Source organism: Lithobates pipiens, unplaced genomic scaffold, assembly GCF_037356315.1.
Source record: "Lithobates pipiens isolate NorthernLeopardFrog02 unplaced genomic scaffold, aLitPip1_a1.2 Scaffold_23, whole genome shotgun sequence".
Lineage (NCBI taxonomy): Eukaryota > Metazoa > Chordata > Amphibia > Anura > Ranidae > Lithobates > Lithobates pipiens.
In genome coordinates, this window is record NW_027507785.1 from 78,694,163 (window position 1) to 78,709,252 (window position 15,090).

At 42.0% G+C, this 15,090-nt stretch overlaps 1 protein-coding gene across 2 annotated transcripts in view; it reads left to right on the forward strand.

Moving 5' to 3' along the window:
• The window catches only part of PTPRG (protein tyrosine phosphatase receptor type G), a 727,870-nt gene that overhangs the window by 559,510 nt on the left and 153,270 nt on the right, over nt 1-15,090 (forward strand). For both annotated transcript variants that reach the window (XM_077451904.1, XM_077451902.1), the window contains one exon: nt 2,786-2,912. In XM_077451904.1, the coding sequence (XP_077308030.1) occupies nt 2,786-2,912 (127 nt within the window). The remainder of the gene's footprint in view (nt 1-2,785; nt 2,913-15,090) is intronic.

A 15,090-nucleotide genomic window follows, 5' to 3' on the forward strand; every position in this document is an offset into this window, starting at 1 on the left:
TTCATTTTTGGTTTTGTTTTTTTGGTGTTCTTCACCAACAATATGTCTCTTGCAGGTTCTTTTCTCATGCTTCCCATTGACATGACATCCCATTGTCACTTCCTTATAGTTGCTCACAGTAGAGTCTTTCCAAATCTTGCCCTGCCCTCTCCTGCATCCCAAGCCTCTGGGCATTGAGACCGCCCCTCCTTTTAAGACCAATTGATGGATTCAGAAGGTAGAAGAGGGTAGGGCCATGTTGGGTTTTAAAACTGACATATTAATTTGGCTGCTGTCCTTAACAGGTAGAAGTTCCCAGCATGCGATTCCACTTGCGAGTGTTCAAAGGAAACTGAAATATCCGTTTCGGGTTGAGTTGTCCTTTAAGAAAGTTGTTGGAGAGCCTGAGGGCTCTGTAATGATTTTGCCTTTTGTCCCGTCGCATAACGTTGCAATACTGTGCCGAATGACCCTTTAGCTTTAGTTTCTTGGGGACTGCTGTCAGCTGATGTATTCCGATCATACAATGTTCATAATGTATATTGGGTTCCTCTTGTCATGTTCATTTTCTGCCAGTCACATTGAGCTGTGTCATATTCCATCATATCATTACTACGCTAATTACATTTTTAGTCATGGCTAAAAGTGAGCATTTGCCTTAGTTAAAAAATGTCAGTTACCCAAAGCATCTGACTGATTAGCCCCCTGTAAGAATCATCTTTTAAAGGGCAGGGTGTATCTGCTGATAGCTGGCCTACATTTGCAAGCAGAACAATCCCACGATATGCTATAATTTCATTGCTTCCCATCGCCCGCTCTGCTGCTTCCTCACCAGCCTCAATCTATATAACCTCCTTATTTTTGCACTGTTTGGCATTTATTTTCAGTTCTGCAGTCTTGCTGCGTGCCACCTGGTAACTTCCTGTAATGAGTGCGCAGGCAATCCATAACAGGGCTATAATCGAGTTTCTCATTCAGCACTGTAAATTATCACACTGTGTAATGTTAGCTCCATGGTTTTATGAATGAGACTGCTCCCTAGTTCTATAATGGTATATCTCATGCAGTTGTGCTACAGAATATACGGAGCTTAATGTATTAAAGGGAACTTGTGCTGAAAGATACACATAGGCTGCCTTGCTTGATACATTAACTTTGGTAGGCTGGAGCTGAGCGTTTTTACCTTACCCTAAGCCCCCTTACACTTTCTCTCCCTATAAACCTAATAGTAACCCCCAACCCCCCATTTCATCTCAATCCCTATAAACCTATTACTTCTAAACCCAAGCCTCAATGTAATCCCAATCCATAAAACCCTATCACTTTTAAACCCAACCCTCCATTTAACCCAAAGAGATTGGAGGAAAAGCGGTTTAACCTTTAACTGCGTAGGGTATTCTTCACTGTCAGGGCAATAAGGATGTGGAACTATCTTCTGAATTTGGTGGTGACAGCGGGAAATATGGATATTTTTAAAAGACTCTTGGATGTGCATTTTAAAGAAAAAAACAACATACAGGGATATGGGAAATAATTTTAAACACTGACACACGTACACCTACACAGGTTGAACTGGATGGACTGTTGTCTTTATTCAACCTTACATACTATGTAACTATGTGTAATCCCAATCCCTATACTCCCATCACTTCTGAATCCAACCCTCCATGTAATCCCAATTCCTATAACCCTATCAATTCTAAACCCAACCTTCTATGTAATCCCAATCCATATAACCCTATAATTTCGAAATCCACCCCATGTAATCCCAATCTATATAACCCTATGACTTCTAAACCCAACTCTACATTTAATGCCAACCATAATATTAATCCTCTCTGTACCCTAGCTCACCCTGTTATCCAAACACTAGCTGACCCTAAAACCCTAACAGTAACATGAACCGTATCCTTCCTTGTAACCAAGAGTAAGCCTTTTACTAATGCTAACTTTTCTTTTAACCCAACTATAGGCTTCTAGTTATGGATCGGACGTTCTCAGCTTGCTGCATGCATGTTCTGGGTCAGTGACTCAAAAAGTAGTGAAGCCACAGACAACCTTAGAACTAGAAAGAGTCCGAAGGAATTCAGAAGTGGCACCCTTTTGTATCTCCCTTACTCTCTAAGCGATGCAAGAAACGCCCTTTTCTTAAGGGTGTGTAGGAGCTAGGAAGCTAATAAGCTCAGAAACCTTTATTGTGGCCTGCACTGACTTTCCAACATTTTGTAAAATCTCGAATCGCCAGTAACCTTTTCCCAGTGCAACATGGAAAGAGCCTTTCATTGGGAAAGAATTGGGGAGAAGATAATGGTGGGAGCTGGTGGTGTGCAGTTCCAGATAAATTGTGAACATCTGACGTTCTGCATCTCGGCAAAAAAAGAAAAAAAATCTGTCTTAGGCCACCCCCAAAGATTGGTGGAATGGAAAAACTGAAGCCTTCCTTTTACTGATGACATCCATTGCTGTTGTATGGACCTCTTCTGAAGGATTTAGAGCTTATAGCGTAGCATTCATATAAAAGTCCTAAAAGTACCCACATTTGCTAGGACTTATCTTGGTAGAAGCCAGTTAACCTACCTACCTGTATGCCTTTTGGAAGTTAGAATATTTTAAGAACACCCACAAAAATGAGAGGAAAAAATTGTATACATGTGGTGACCCTGGTAATTATGAAACCACGACCTCTGTGTTGCAGGGGCACTATGCTAGCCTCTGCTTATCTAAATATGGTTTTCTTGAAGTCAAATGATGAGTAGATAAGAACTTACGAGTGTTATATTCACATGTGTATTTGTTGTTGTAACAGGTGAACATAACTCAAGCATGGCGAGTCGACCTCCCAGTAAGATGGAGTGGATTGTTCCGCTAATGGTTGTCTCTGCCTTGACCTTCTTCTGTCTGGTCCTGCTGATCGCAGTGCTAGTCTACTGGAGGTAAGTCGTTTGACCTTCATAAATCTTTGTACATAATTGTGAGGTTTGTTTTGTAATTTAATCTACAGAGTTTGAAGGACAGAGCTACTGTCTTTCACAATGAGAAGGAATAAACGTTTTTCCATGATTTGACCAGAGGGAGTAAGACTTATATGTTTAATGGTTTTAGAAAACAAACTCTGAGAGTGAAGGTTGTGTATTATGGGAACAAAGCTACCTGGAAACAAGTAATGTAACAGAACAGGTTTAGAACATTCACAAGAGAAATTATTGCACATAGGATCAGTGTGACAAATCAAAGTCTAGGTTTCCTGATATGTTGCCTTCATGATATTTAAAGTCATCCTATTACTGTTATTTTATCCTCTGCATAAAGGAGAAGTGATACTTGTCTCCCCTGTCACCTGTGTGTTGGATTCCTGGTCCCCTTCTGTAGTCTTTGGCTGCTCCTCCTGGCCCTAACTTCACTATAGGGTGTTAGTAGTGCTGTAGGGGCAGGTGGATCAAACCATTGAGTGCATCTGAACTCTAAGCCAGGCTTAGCAGTACAATGCTGCAGAGAACAGTACTGATGCCGTTAAGTTAGGCTTTTAAAAATACAAGGCAACTTCAACAAGGTGGGTTGACGCACAACCAAAATCACAGGTGCCGCTCAAGGCTCCACCAGGTCCTCTTGCATGACAAACCGTTAGGAGTGCTGCCAAGGGCAGAGCTCGTCCAAGCCCAAAACATCCAGTACAGAAAGGAAATCCTAAATGTTGCACATCACAGCAAAACCTTGTGAGGTGTATGATGGCCTCAGTCTGAGCTTCAACCAGGCCATACAAGATAAGTTGACAGTCCTTTGTTTTGCAGATCTGTTTTCACATACACTGCAATTATATTCTTAAATCAACCAGGTGATATTTTGGGGTAGATATTGGGTTAGATTTTCTATATTTAAAGTGGTTATAAACCCTTACAACCAACTTTGATCTACATGTAAGCCTAGATTAAGGCTTACCTGTAGGTCCAAGAAATATCTCCTAAACCTATACGGTTTAGGAGATATTTACCCGAAGAAAGCCACCGATGTCTACGCGATGTCTACGGTGCATGCGCCGTAGACAGCGGCGCGCAGCCCGCAGATCGCAGCGATATGCCGCGAGTGTTGGCTCCCGTGCGCATGTGCGGTCGCTCCGGGATACATGGCAGCGGCGAAGAGGAAGACGGAGGACCGCTTCAGGGGCTTCGTTCTCAGGTAAGTTATTTATAATGAGCTAGTATGCTATGCATACTAGCTCATTATGCCTTTGCCTTACAGGGTGTGTTTTAAAAAAAAAAAAATGTGCCTTCCTCTTTAAAAGCTAGTCTTGACACCAAAGTAACATTTTTATCAGTAACTTATTTAAATTATTTATCCGCAAGTTTCTGACTACTACCTACATTATCTGACCTATGGACTCTTATAAATTTGATGAACAGACATACTTATCCAATAGATTCTGCTTTGAAGTTTCCCCTTTCAGATTTATCCTGGCCTAGAGGGCACGTTTCCTCAGATTTAACTGTACTATTTCCACTTTTGATGTGATATTTTTTGACTGTATGCCAGGGTAAAGTCTAACGTGTGTCTAAAATGCTCCAACATTCAAATTTTCTGAACTAATTTAAATGTCAACTTTTCTTCTCTTCTGCAGTGGGTTAAGAGCTGCGGCTATATACTCTAGCATGTCATTCTGCTCAGTCAGCCGTGATTATAGGTCTCTGTGAGAGATTTCCTGCCGCATCCACCCTGGCATTTAGAGTTTGGGATATTAGACATGTTTGCCGCATTTTCAGTTGCTCATTTTGCTTATTCCTACCCTGAATCTGGAGATTTATAGGAGGATTGAATCTATATGGTATTTAAACAGACCTTCTTTTTTTTTTTTTTTGTTTTTACTCCTTGAGATATCTTCCTTAGCAGTCAGTTTTGGTATGTGACATTTTCTGATGTAATTTATTTGCAAAAGTGCCTGTTTTCAAAGTTACCACTTTTTACTGTTGGAGTTGGCCTTTTTGTCATTATAAATTTAAATCATTCAGTTGTATGAGGGAGAGTTGAGAACACAGAAGGAGATCTTACAACTAGAGCAGTGGTGGTCAACTTTCTTGATATGGGGGCCTCAAGTGTGGTCCCTGAGATCATGAAAGATCAGCAGACACACAACAGGGTATAGTCAAGGGCTATTGGCATGATACAAGAGAGACTGCCGACATAATGGAAGTGATGGTCAGAGAATGTGGACACAATATATGAGATGGTCACAAACTGTGGATATGGTATATGAGATGGTTAGAGATTGTGGACATGATGTATGGGATGGTTAGAGACTGTGGACATGGTATATGGGATGGTTAGAGATTGTGGACATGGTATATGGGATGGTTAGAGATGGCGGACATGGTATATGGGATGGTTAGAGATTGTGGACATGTTTAATGGGATGGTTAGAGACTGTGGACATGGTATATAGGATGGTTAGAGACTGTGGCCGTGGTATATGGGATGGTTAGAGACTGTGGCCATGGTATATGGGATGGTTAGAGACTGTGGCCATGGTATATGGGATGGTCAGAGACTATAGATATACCAGTGATGATAAACCTTGGCACCCCAGATATTTTGGAACTAAATTTCCCACGATGCTCAACTACACGGCAGAGTGCATGAGCATCATGGGAAATGTAGTTCCAAAACATTTGGGGTGCCAAGGTTTATCATCACTGGTATATGGGATGGTTAGAGACTGCGGACGTAGTACAGGAGATGGTCAGAGACTGCAGACAGGATACAATTGATTGTCAGATATTGTGAACATCTTATACAAGATGGTTCAAGACACTGGACATGGTATATGAGATGGTCAGAGTGTGCAAACATGATTCCAGAAATGGTCAGAGGCTGTGGATATAATACAAGAGATGGTCCAGAAACTACAGACATGATACAAGAAATGGTCAAAAACTGAGTACAGGATACAAGAGATGGTCAGACTGCAGACATGATAAAAGAAATGTTAGTTACTGCCGACATGCAATAGGAGACTGTCAGACTGAACATGCTGTAGGAGTTGTTGGATACTGGACACATGCTTCAAGAGCCAGTCATAAACTGGATACATCTTAAGCTGGCCATACATACAATTTTTTGTTGTTCAGTTTGTTTTAGCTTTACCTTCAACTAGGTAGTGCAAGGGCCTGCCTGATTGCATACAAATTGAAAGCATTTAGGTTTGACCTCATATTGCAGTGATGGTGAACCTTGGCACCCCAAATGTTTTGGAACTACTTTTCCCATGATGCTCAACTACACTGCAGAGTGCATGAGCATCATGGGAAATGTAGTTCCAAAACATCTGGGGTGCCAAGGTTCACCATCGCTGTCATATTATATGGTTTTGGTAAATCTAAAGGAAAAGTTTAAAAGCAAATGATATGGCCAGCCTTACAAGAGACTGTTAGAAATCACTGCTATAACAGGGAAACACGGACTAGTGTCTGCAGGGGCTCTGAGGGCCACACAGAATTGGGACCGCATACAGGCCACAGGTTGGGCTTCGGTGAACTAGGGATGAGCCGGGTGATTTATTTTCACTTGATTTTAATCCAAAATGAAACATTTTGCCATGAGTAATATTTTGCCAATACAGAATCTCTTGACTTGGCTCTTCATTTGGAGAGTTTTTTTTTTTTGTTTGTTTTTTTTGTGGGCAGTTTGATCTTCTTTGTTTAATGTAGTATTTGTGTACTACCATTTTAATTTTTTTTTACTTTTTTTTACTTTTTTTTACTTTTTTTCTCTGCATGCTTTCTTTTTGTGAAAAAAATTCAAATAATAAGGCTGTCAATCGATGGTTGGAAGGAGCTTCTGTAATAATCATGAACTGTTGGTCTTTAGTCTGCAAGGGGCTTTAAACAAAGGAAAAGACACCTTATAGCTGAACTATTTTTAATCCTTATACTACTAGCCTTAGTAAATAGATAAGAAGTTATATTATAGTTACTTGTCATCTGCCCTTACTCAAGATGGCCGAGGCTAAAAATGCTAGGGGGTAGCACAGATGTGTATGCATTATGATATGTTAATGCATGTTGAGGTTTCTTAAAGCATATCTGAACAAATAAACAACATGTGGTATATTGCAGCTCACCAGTTTTTAGACGTGGTTGCAATGCATTCTCTGATTGGATGAGGCAGAAAGCCTGACATATTCACCCCGCTTTTCCACCTCCTACAAACAGAGAGCACTTTACATTCATTGAGCAAATGCAAAGAAATCTATGAATGGTGCCCGTGCCCAACAGGCAACCTCCTGTGTTCAAAATGCATCAGGGCAGCCGCTCAGCACAGGAAAGTGTAGATCACTGGAGTATCGGGCCCTACTACACTGATTTCCAGCTCATACTTTATAAGCAAACATTTTTTTTTCCTTTTGTGATAAAGGTTTTACACAAATAAAAGCTGGTTATTGTAAGCACCCATGTCAGTGGTAAATGGTTTGTCTCATCCCTGTGACTGCTAAATCTGCAAGAGAGCTTTTTCTTTTGATAACACAGACTTACTGGCCAGATCACTAGGTGAAAATAAGGGAAAGAGAGCCTTAAAAAAACAAAAAAAAACAAATGCAGCCACCACATCTAAGAATTTGGAAGCTTTAAAATAATGTTTACTTACAAACATAAAATATCAGCAGCTTGGTAAATGTGCTACGTACATTTTGCCTTGATGTATAAATGTTCACATAGCTGTAAATACAACAGTCCACCTTCTGCATTGTTTGGTTGTGCCCGTTCAGCTGTCCAAGAAGTGAAGTGGTGATTTTAGCCAATAATGTGTATGTCAGGGCAAAAGGTACAGAAAAAAAATGTCGGCTGATGTGCCAGAAATGCACTCAGCTTCTAAGGCTTCATTCGAATGGGCGATAAACTGGCTGCATGCACACAGTGTGCGCGAACAGCCATTGCAAGCAGCGGCACGGCCACCTTTGTACCCAGCTGGCGCTACCACTGTTCACATCTTGCCTCTCATCCAAGTGGTTACTTTCCATTATAGTCTCTAACCTGCTCTGGACGATGAAAGCCGGGAATGCCGTGTCTGGCCGCAACTAAACGCTCATTTTATATGTGCCAGAAGCGCTGAGTTCTGCTGGATCCAGAGGCAGCATTTAGCCCTCCACCCTCATTTGTGCTGCTGAATGATGCCTTAGTCTTGTCCTGAGCTGACAACACACACCATTTATGTGGATTAGGTGGTGTTAAGCCCTGCCCAGTTGTATTTTGATAAACTACTCAATCCCTCCCATCACCTCTCATCTCTACAACATAGGCACACGTTTTTCTGTACATGACGATAAAAAACTAGGAGGGCCAATTAGACTCCTTGAGATAACACAGAAAGTGTGCCCAGGACCTGATCTGAATTTCTGACATCAACAGGTTCTTTTTTGCACTTAGGAAATAGATATTACAAAACACTTTCACTGGTATATTTACCAGACCAAAAAGGAGCAAATAAGAGAAGTTAGATGTTGGGGTTTACGTACTCTTAAAGTGGTTGTAAACCCTTACAAACCACTTTGACCTACAGGTAAGCCTAGATTAAGGCTTACCTGTAGGTCTAAGAAATATCTCCTACATGGTTTAGGAGATATTTACTAAAAGACAGTCACAGCTGTCTACGGCGCATGCGCCATAGACAGCGGCACGCAGGCGCACTATCGGTGTTAGCAGCATGCCGCTAACTGCAATATGCCGTTGGTGGCGGCTCCCATGCGCGGGAGCGACGTCATCGCTGCTCCGGCACTGTGAGTGGCCCGGAGTAGCGATACCCGGAAGAAGATGGACGCTCCATACTACAGGGGACAGAAGTGACATTGCTGGCTCCTGTGTCAGGTAAGTGACACATAATGGGCTACCATGCGATGCATAGTAGTCCATTATGCTTTACCTTTGCAGGGAGACAAAGCGGAAGTAAACCCATCAAGGTTTACTTCCTCTTTAAAAAAGACATGGGAATTTTTTTTTTTGTAGCATCATAACCACCTAGGTGGGTGCATCATCCGTCCCCTGCCAGCTCTTAACACTGAGAACCGAGTGATCAATAACTGTTGCTCGCTCTGTTCTCAGAGCTCTGTAAGCAGACAGCTGGGACTGTCGGTCACCGCTCTCTCTTCTGCCCCCATCGCTCACTGGAGTGCTGGGCTGTGTAGGGTGCGGGAGTGGCTGGCTCAGGCTGTCAGCGGCTTGCTGAGCCGGGTGTCGATCCAGGCATATGGTCAGATCCCAACCATATGGTCGTGAGCCTTGACCGGCTCTGTGAAATCAGCTGACAGCGGGTTGAAAACAGGTCACAGGAGTGCAGAACAATCTACACTCCTGTGATCCATAGAAGTACAGCCAAATGAGCTTTGGCAGTACTTCTCCTTTTGAAGAATATATAAATCCGACACTTCATATTCCTTTTTATATATATATATATATATATATATATATATATATATATATATATATATATATATATATATTATAATATATCTCCAATGATCAGACCTGTCCTGACACCCCCCCCTTCCCTCAACACAGCCATTCACTGGGAAGATCAGTATGCTACTGTGTCTCCTCCCCCAGCTCTCTGCGCTCCTTATGCAGCCAAGAACAGATGGTATGTGATATTTAAAATTTTAATTTAAAATGTATGTTTTTTATTTTGTTTTTTTTGTTTTGTTTTTTAGCTCTATACACAAATGTTTTGTCTTTCTTGTATAGTGAATGGGTTGTTTTACAAGGTGAGGGATTACATTACTACACTGTTGGGTTAAAGATTGAAGCATCTAGTGTATGTGTCTGCCGCCATCCCTTCCCGATTCCAGTAAATCAAGGTGTTTATGCAGTGCTAATGTGTTTACATCCAGAAAGGATATTTAGAGAAACACAGCTGCAGCTGTTAAGATAGGAGGAGGAGGAGAGGCGAGCGTTTCTTCTGTGCGCCACCGTCTGTATGAAATCACAAATTCATCAGATCTGGCACTCCGAGCCTCCAAATCGCAGCAACTCCTACAAATCACGGCTCTAAGCCGGTCAGTGGCTGTTTGATTTCCTTCTGCAGTTTTGTGCTGTGAAATACGAGCGGAGAGATACAGGCAGAAGTCTGATTTAGTTCTTGCCTTAAAATTGAACGCCGCTATCAAATCGCATTCCTAATGTTTTTTAAATGCAAATGGACTGTAGTCAGGTAATGAGATAAGAGGCCACTTCCAGGTAGCTGTGTGTGTTTGTCATTGCTGGAGCTGGGCTGATTTACACAATTGTCACCTGGCACTGTGTGCGTCCGCCCACTGCATTACCTGATCACAATCGGGGAATTTGTTTAACTTATTGCTATAGCACAGACATATTCCCTCGATACTATACAAATGATGCACAATGGTCTGCTTTATGGACAATGTTGACATATACACTGTTACCAAAAGTATTGGGACGCCTGTCTTTAACCACTTAAGACCATTTGGCTGGCCAAAGACCCAGAGTGTTTTTTTTTTTTTTTTTTTTTTTTTTACAATTTGGCACTGCGTCACTTTAACTGACGTGGCTCCCAAACAAAATTGACGTCCTTTTTTCCCACAAATAGAGCTTTATTTTGGTGGTATTTCATCACCTCTGCGTTTTTTTATTTTTTGCGCTATAAACAAAAAAAAGCGACGTTTTTGAAAAAATCTAATTTTTTTTTTCTTTTTGCTATAATATCCCCAGAAATGATATTAAGAAAAACATTTTTTTTTTTCCTCAGTTTAGGCCAATACATATTCTTCTACATATTTTTGGTACAAAAAAATTGCAATAAGCCTTTGATTGGTTTGCACAAAAGTTATAGCGTTTACAAAATAGGGAATAGATTTATGGCATTTTTATGAATAATTTTTTTTATTAGTCATGGCGGCAATCGGCAATTTTTATCGTGACTGCGACATTATCAGATCGGACACTTTTGACACGATTTTGGGACCATTCACATTTATACAGTGATCAGCTAGATGAGCGAGTGTGGGGGGGAGGAACTTGACTGGCCTGCACAAAGTCCTGACCTCACCCTGATAGAAAACCTTTGGGATGAATTAGAGTGAAGACTGCGAGCCAGGCCATTGTCGTCCATCATCAGAAACGTGCTTCTGGAGGAATGGTCAAACGTTCCCATAGACACACTCCTAAATCTTGTGGACAGCCTTCCAAGAAGAGTTGAAGCTGTTATAGCTGCAAAGGGTGGGCCAACGCAATATTGAACCCTATGGACTAAGACTGGGATGCCATTAAAGTTTGTGTGTGTGTTTGTGTGTGTGTTTGTGTGTGTGTGTGTTTGTGTGTGTGTTTGTGTGTGTGTGTGTGTGTATATAAAGACAGGCGTCCCAATACTTTTGGTAATATAATGTAGTTTTTTTTTTTTTTAACCCCTGCATACCTTGTGAAGGCAGTGTTTGCCCTCATGGACATGCACAGGTGCATCCCTGTATAGGCAGCCCCACTCATGTCACTTAGGACACAGCGCTGCTCCGAGTGTGGAAGCCATGCGGGTGCGTAGCCCAGAATGCACACCACCTGCGTTCAGGGCAGCAGGAACTATATATCTATTCCCCCGATGATGCTTGTTATGGAGAAACGCGTTGGTCGGGCCGAACAAAAAAAAAGTATTGGCTCTAACCCTTTCCCACCTCCACCTCTCTTTAAATATATCTAAATGCTGAGAGGCATTATGATCAATTGATCACTGTGATTGGCAGGCACATAATCGGAAAACTCCTGATCAGAAGTAAGCATCGGGAGCTTTCTGTTATCCGTTCGTTACTGTGCTGGGAGAGTGATTTCAGCATAGTAAAGTATATATGTGGGTGCTTAGCGGTAAAGCCCACCCACTGAGAGCCCACCTATATGCACCAGGTCAGCAGGATCTGCTTAATTATACTTGGAAGACCTGAATTCAAAAAGTAAGATTTGCTTTAATGTAGGGCAAGTCTAGAAATGTAGAACTATAGGCAACACTTTTCGTTTTGGATAGAATAAGGGAGGGTTATAACCCCTGTAAGGTTTATTTTCGCCATCTTTTTTCCCATTGCGGAGATTTACCTTCACTTTATGTCCGATAGCCAAACGGGAAGTGAGAGGAAATCCCTGCAAATTTAGGGAATATCTTTGGGACCCCCAGGTCACCAGAACAGTGTCCGCATTGGAAGATTTCCCCTCTTTTACTTTTCTGGGGACAACCCAAAATGTAAGACTTTCACTTTTAGCTCACGTTCACATCAAACGCATTTCATGCCAAATCGGTGGCTGTTGCCGGCATTGGCACTGATTTCCAAAAGTAGTTCTTGTACTACTATTGGCGACTTCGGAGGGTGATTTGTATAGACATCTGTACAGGAACAGATATCCGTCAAATCGCCCCCGAAGTCAGACTGCATTGCTGGTTTAAAATTCTGGAGTTCAGCTGAACTTGTGCGATTTCTAACCAACAGTCAGTGTGAACCTGGGCTTAATGATAATGGTAAAATAGGCAAATAGAGAGGAGGAATCTCCTTAATGGGGGTCACAGACCGCAATAAAAACGGACAAGCACTCTAATCCCTCTCCACTCTATTCAAAACGAAATAAAAACGTTTTGCCTTTAGTTATTCTTCGTCACAATGGCAGCGGTGGGCAAATGGGCATACCTGTACTTCCCCTTTATTGACGGCGCTAGCAGGCGCATGTGCCACGTACAGAGTGACCGCGCCAATGGGACCTGCGGACTCAAGGTCCGCCACTCTCCCGGTGATCGTATCACGGAGCGGCAGAACGGGGAGATGCCTATGTAAACAAGGCATTTCCCTGTTCTGTCTAGGGACATGACAAAGATCGCTGCTCCCTGTCATTGGGAGCTGTGATCGATGTCATGTGAGTGGAAGCCCATTCCTCCCACTGTTAGAATCACTCCCTAAGACACACTTAACCCCTCGATCGCCCCCTAGTGTTTAATCCCTTCCCTGCCAGTGTCATTTACACAGTTATCAGTGCATTTTTATAGCACTGAACGCTGTATAAATGACAATGGTTCCAAAATATTGTCAAAAGTGTCCGATGTGTCCGCCATAATGTCGCAGTCATGATAAAAATCGCAGATCACCGCCATTACTAATTTAAAAACATTTATAATAAAAATACCATAAATCTATCCCCTATTTTGTAGACGTTATTACTTTTGTGCAAACCAATCAATATACGCTTATTGCATTTTCTTTTTTTTTTTTTTTTTTTTACCAAAAATATGTAGAAGAATACGTATCGGCCTAAACTGAGGAAAACATTTGATTTTTTTTATATATTTTGGGGTATATTTATTATAGCAAATTTATTGTCACTCTTTTTTTGTTTATAGCGCAATAAATAAATAACCACAAAGGTGATCAAATGGCACCAAAAGAAAGCACTATTTGTGGGGAAAAAAAAGGACATCAATTTTGTTTGGGTGCAACGTCACACGACCGCGCAATCGTCAGTTAAAGCAACGCAGTGACGAATTGCAAAAAGTGCTCTGGTCAAGAAGGGCAGCGCCTAGAGGCGATTCAGTTTGCATTGTGCTCTATACAAGTATTTCATTCATTCATTCATTCAAGGGGGTAAAATCTTCGGGGCTGAAGCGGTTAAAGTGATTCTAAAGGCACAATTTTCAATTTTTATCTTTTATACTTGCCTGCTCTGTGGAATAGTTTTGCACAGAGCAGCCCCAATTCTCCTCTTCTTAGGTCCCCCATTGCCACTCTCCGTGCCCCAATAGCAAGCTGTTTGCTCAGGAGGTAATCATGCATGCTCGCTCCTGAGCCAGCTGTGTGTGTCCATTGACAAACAGAGCATGGTTTTGTCCCACCCTCCCCCTCTTTTCTTTGGCTGTGATAGACAGCAGCAGGAGCCATTGGCTGCCTCTCTGTCCAATGAGGAGAGAAAGAGAGAGAGAGTTGCTGCTCTTGTGCACATGACTGGAATGAGATCAGGCTTAGGTAAGTATTTAAAGGGGGCTTGGGGAGGGAGCTGCATGCATATTTTCTATTTTATAGCAGAGAATGCAATAAGGTAAAAAGAAACCTAATGCAAAAGTGAAAAATCTGCAATTTGAATAAAAAAAAACAAAAAAAAACTATTTTGTTAAATGGTTCAGTAAGCGAAACACACCATAGTTTTCCATAAATAGAACAACTCCATTGATTCCTGGGACACATCTGCTTCACAAATAAATCTCCATTAATTATTCCTGCTACACTAACTCCATACACGGAGTACACAAGCCTTCAGCGACGGGCATATGGCACAATTTACATGTTTAACAACACAAATACTTGCTAGTATAGGTGGTAACATTGTGTAGGAGGTATCAAACATTTTAATTAGGAGCAGATAGCAAAAGCTCAGGATGATGGGAATTGTGATTTCATCTTCATGGAAATAGACCTTTTTTTAGCACTTTAAAGCGGTTGTATACCCGCACAACGAAAAACCCCAAAACCTGTAAGGCAAAGGCATAATGAGCTAGTATGCACTTCATACTAGCTTATTATGAAATACTTACCTTAGAAAGAGTCATCGGCATCCGATCCCGGTCACCGCCAAGGGAGCGCTGACTTTTCACCCTCGGGGTGTCTTCCGGGTGAGTGAGCCAGAGCCGCAATGACGTCGCTCACACGCATGCGCACGGGAGTCTTCTTCCCGGCAACGTTGTTTGTTTTGTTTTTTTTCAACAGGCGATGTTGAATAATGTAAAAGCTGATGGATCACTTTTACACGTGGAGGAAGGTGGGGGTCCCGCTGCCTTCGGCCATCTTTCCCTGCTTTCCCGGACTTTCCCGTGCCACTGGAGGGCCTGGGACTGAATCCGGCGGTTCTGCCAACTGATCATAGTGATGAGGAAGGGAACAAAAGTGCCCCCAAAATGAAAGCAAAGAGCATTTTGTCACTTCCGTTTGTTGTTTACAAGCTGTTACTGGCTTGCAGAAGCATCTGATCAAGCCAATCTCATCTCAGTTTGATCAAATGCTTTTGAGGGCAGAGGAGAGATCTGGGGTCTAATAGAACCCAGATCTCTTAGTAAAGAGTAACTGTCACTGCCCTAGCTATCACAAGGGATGTTGTTCTTCCC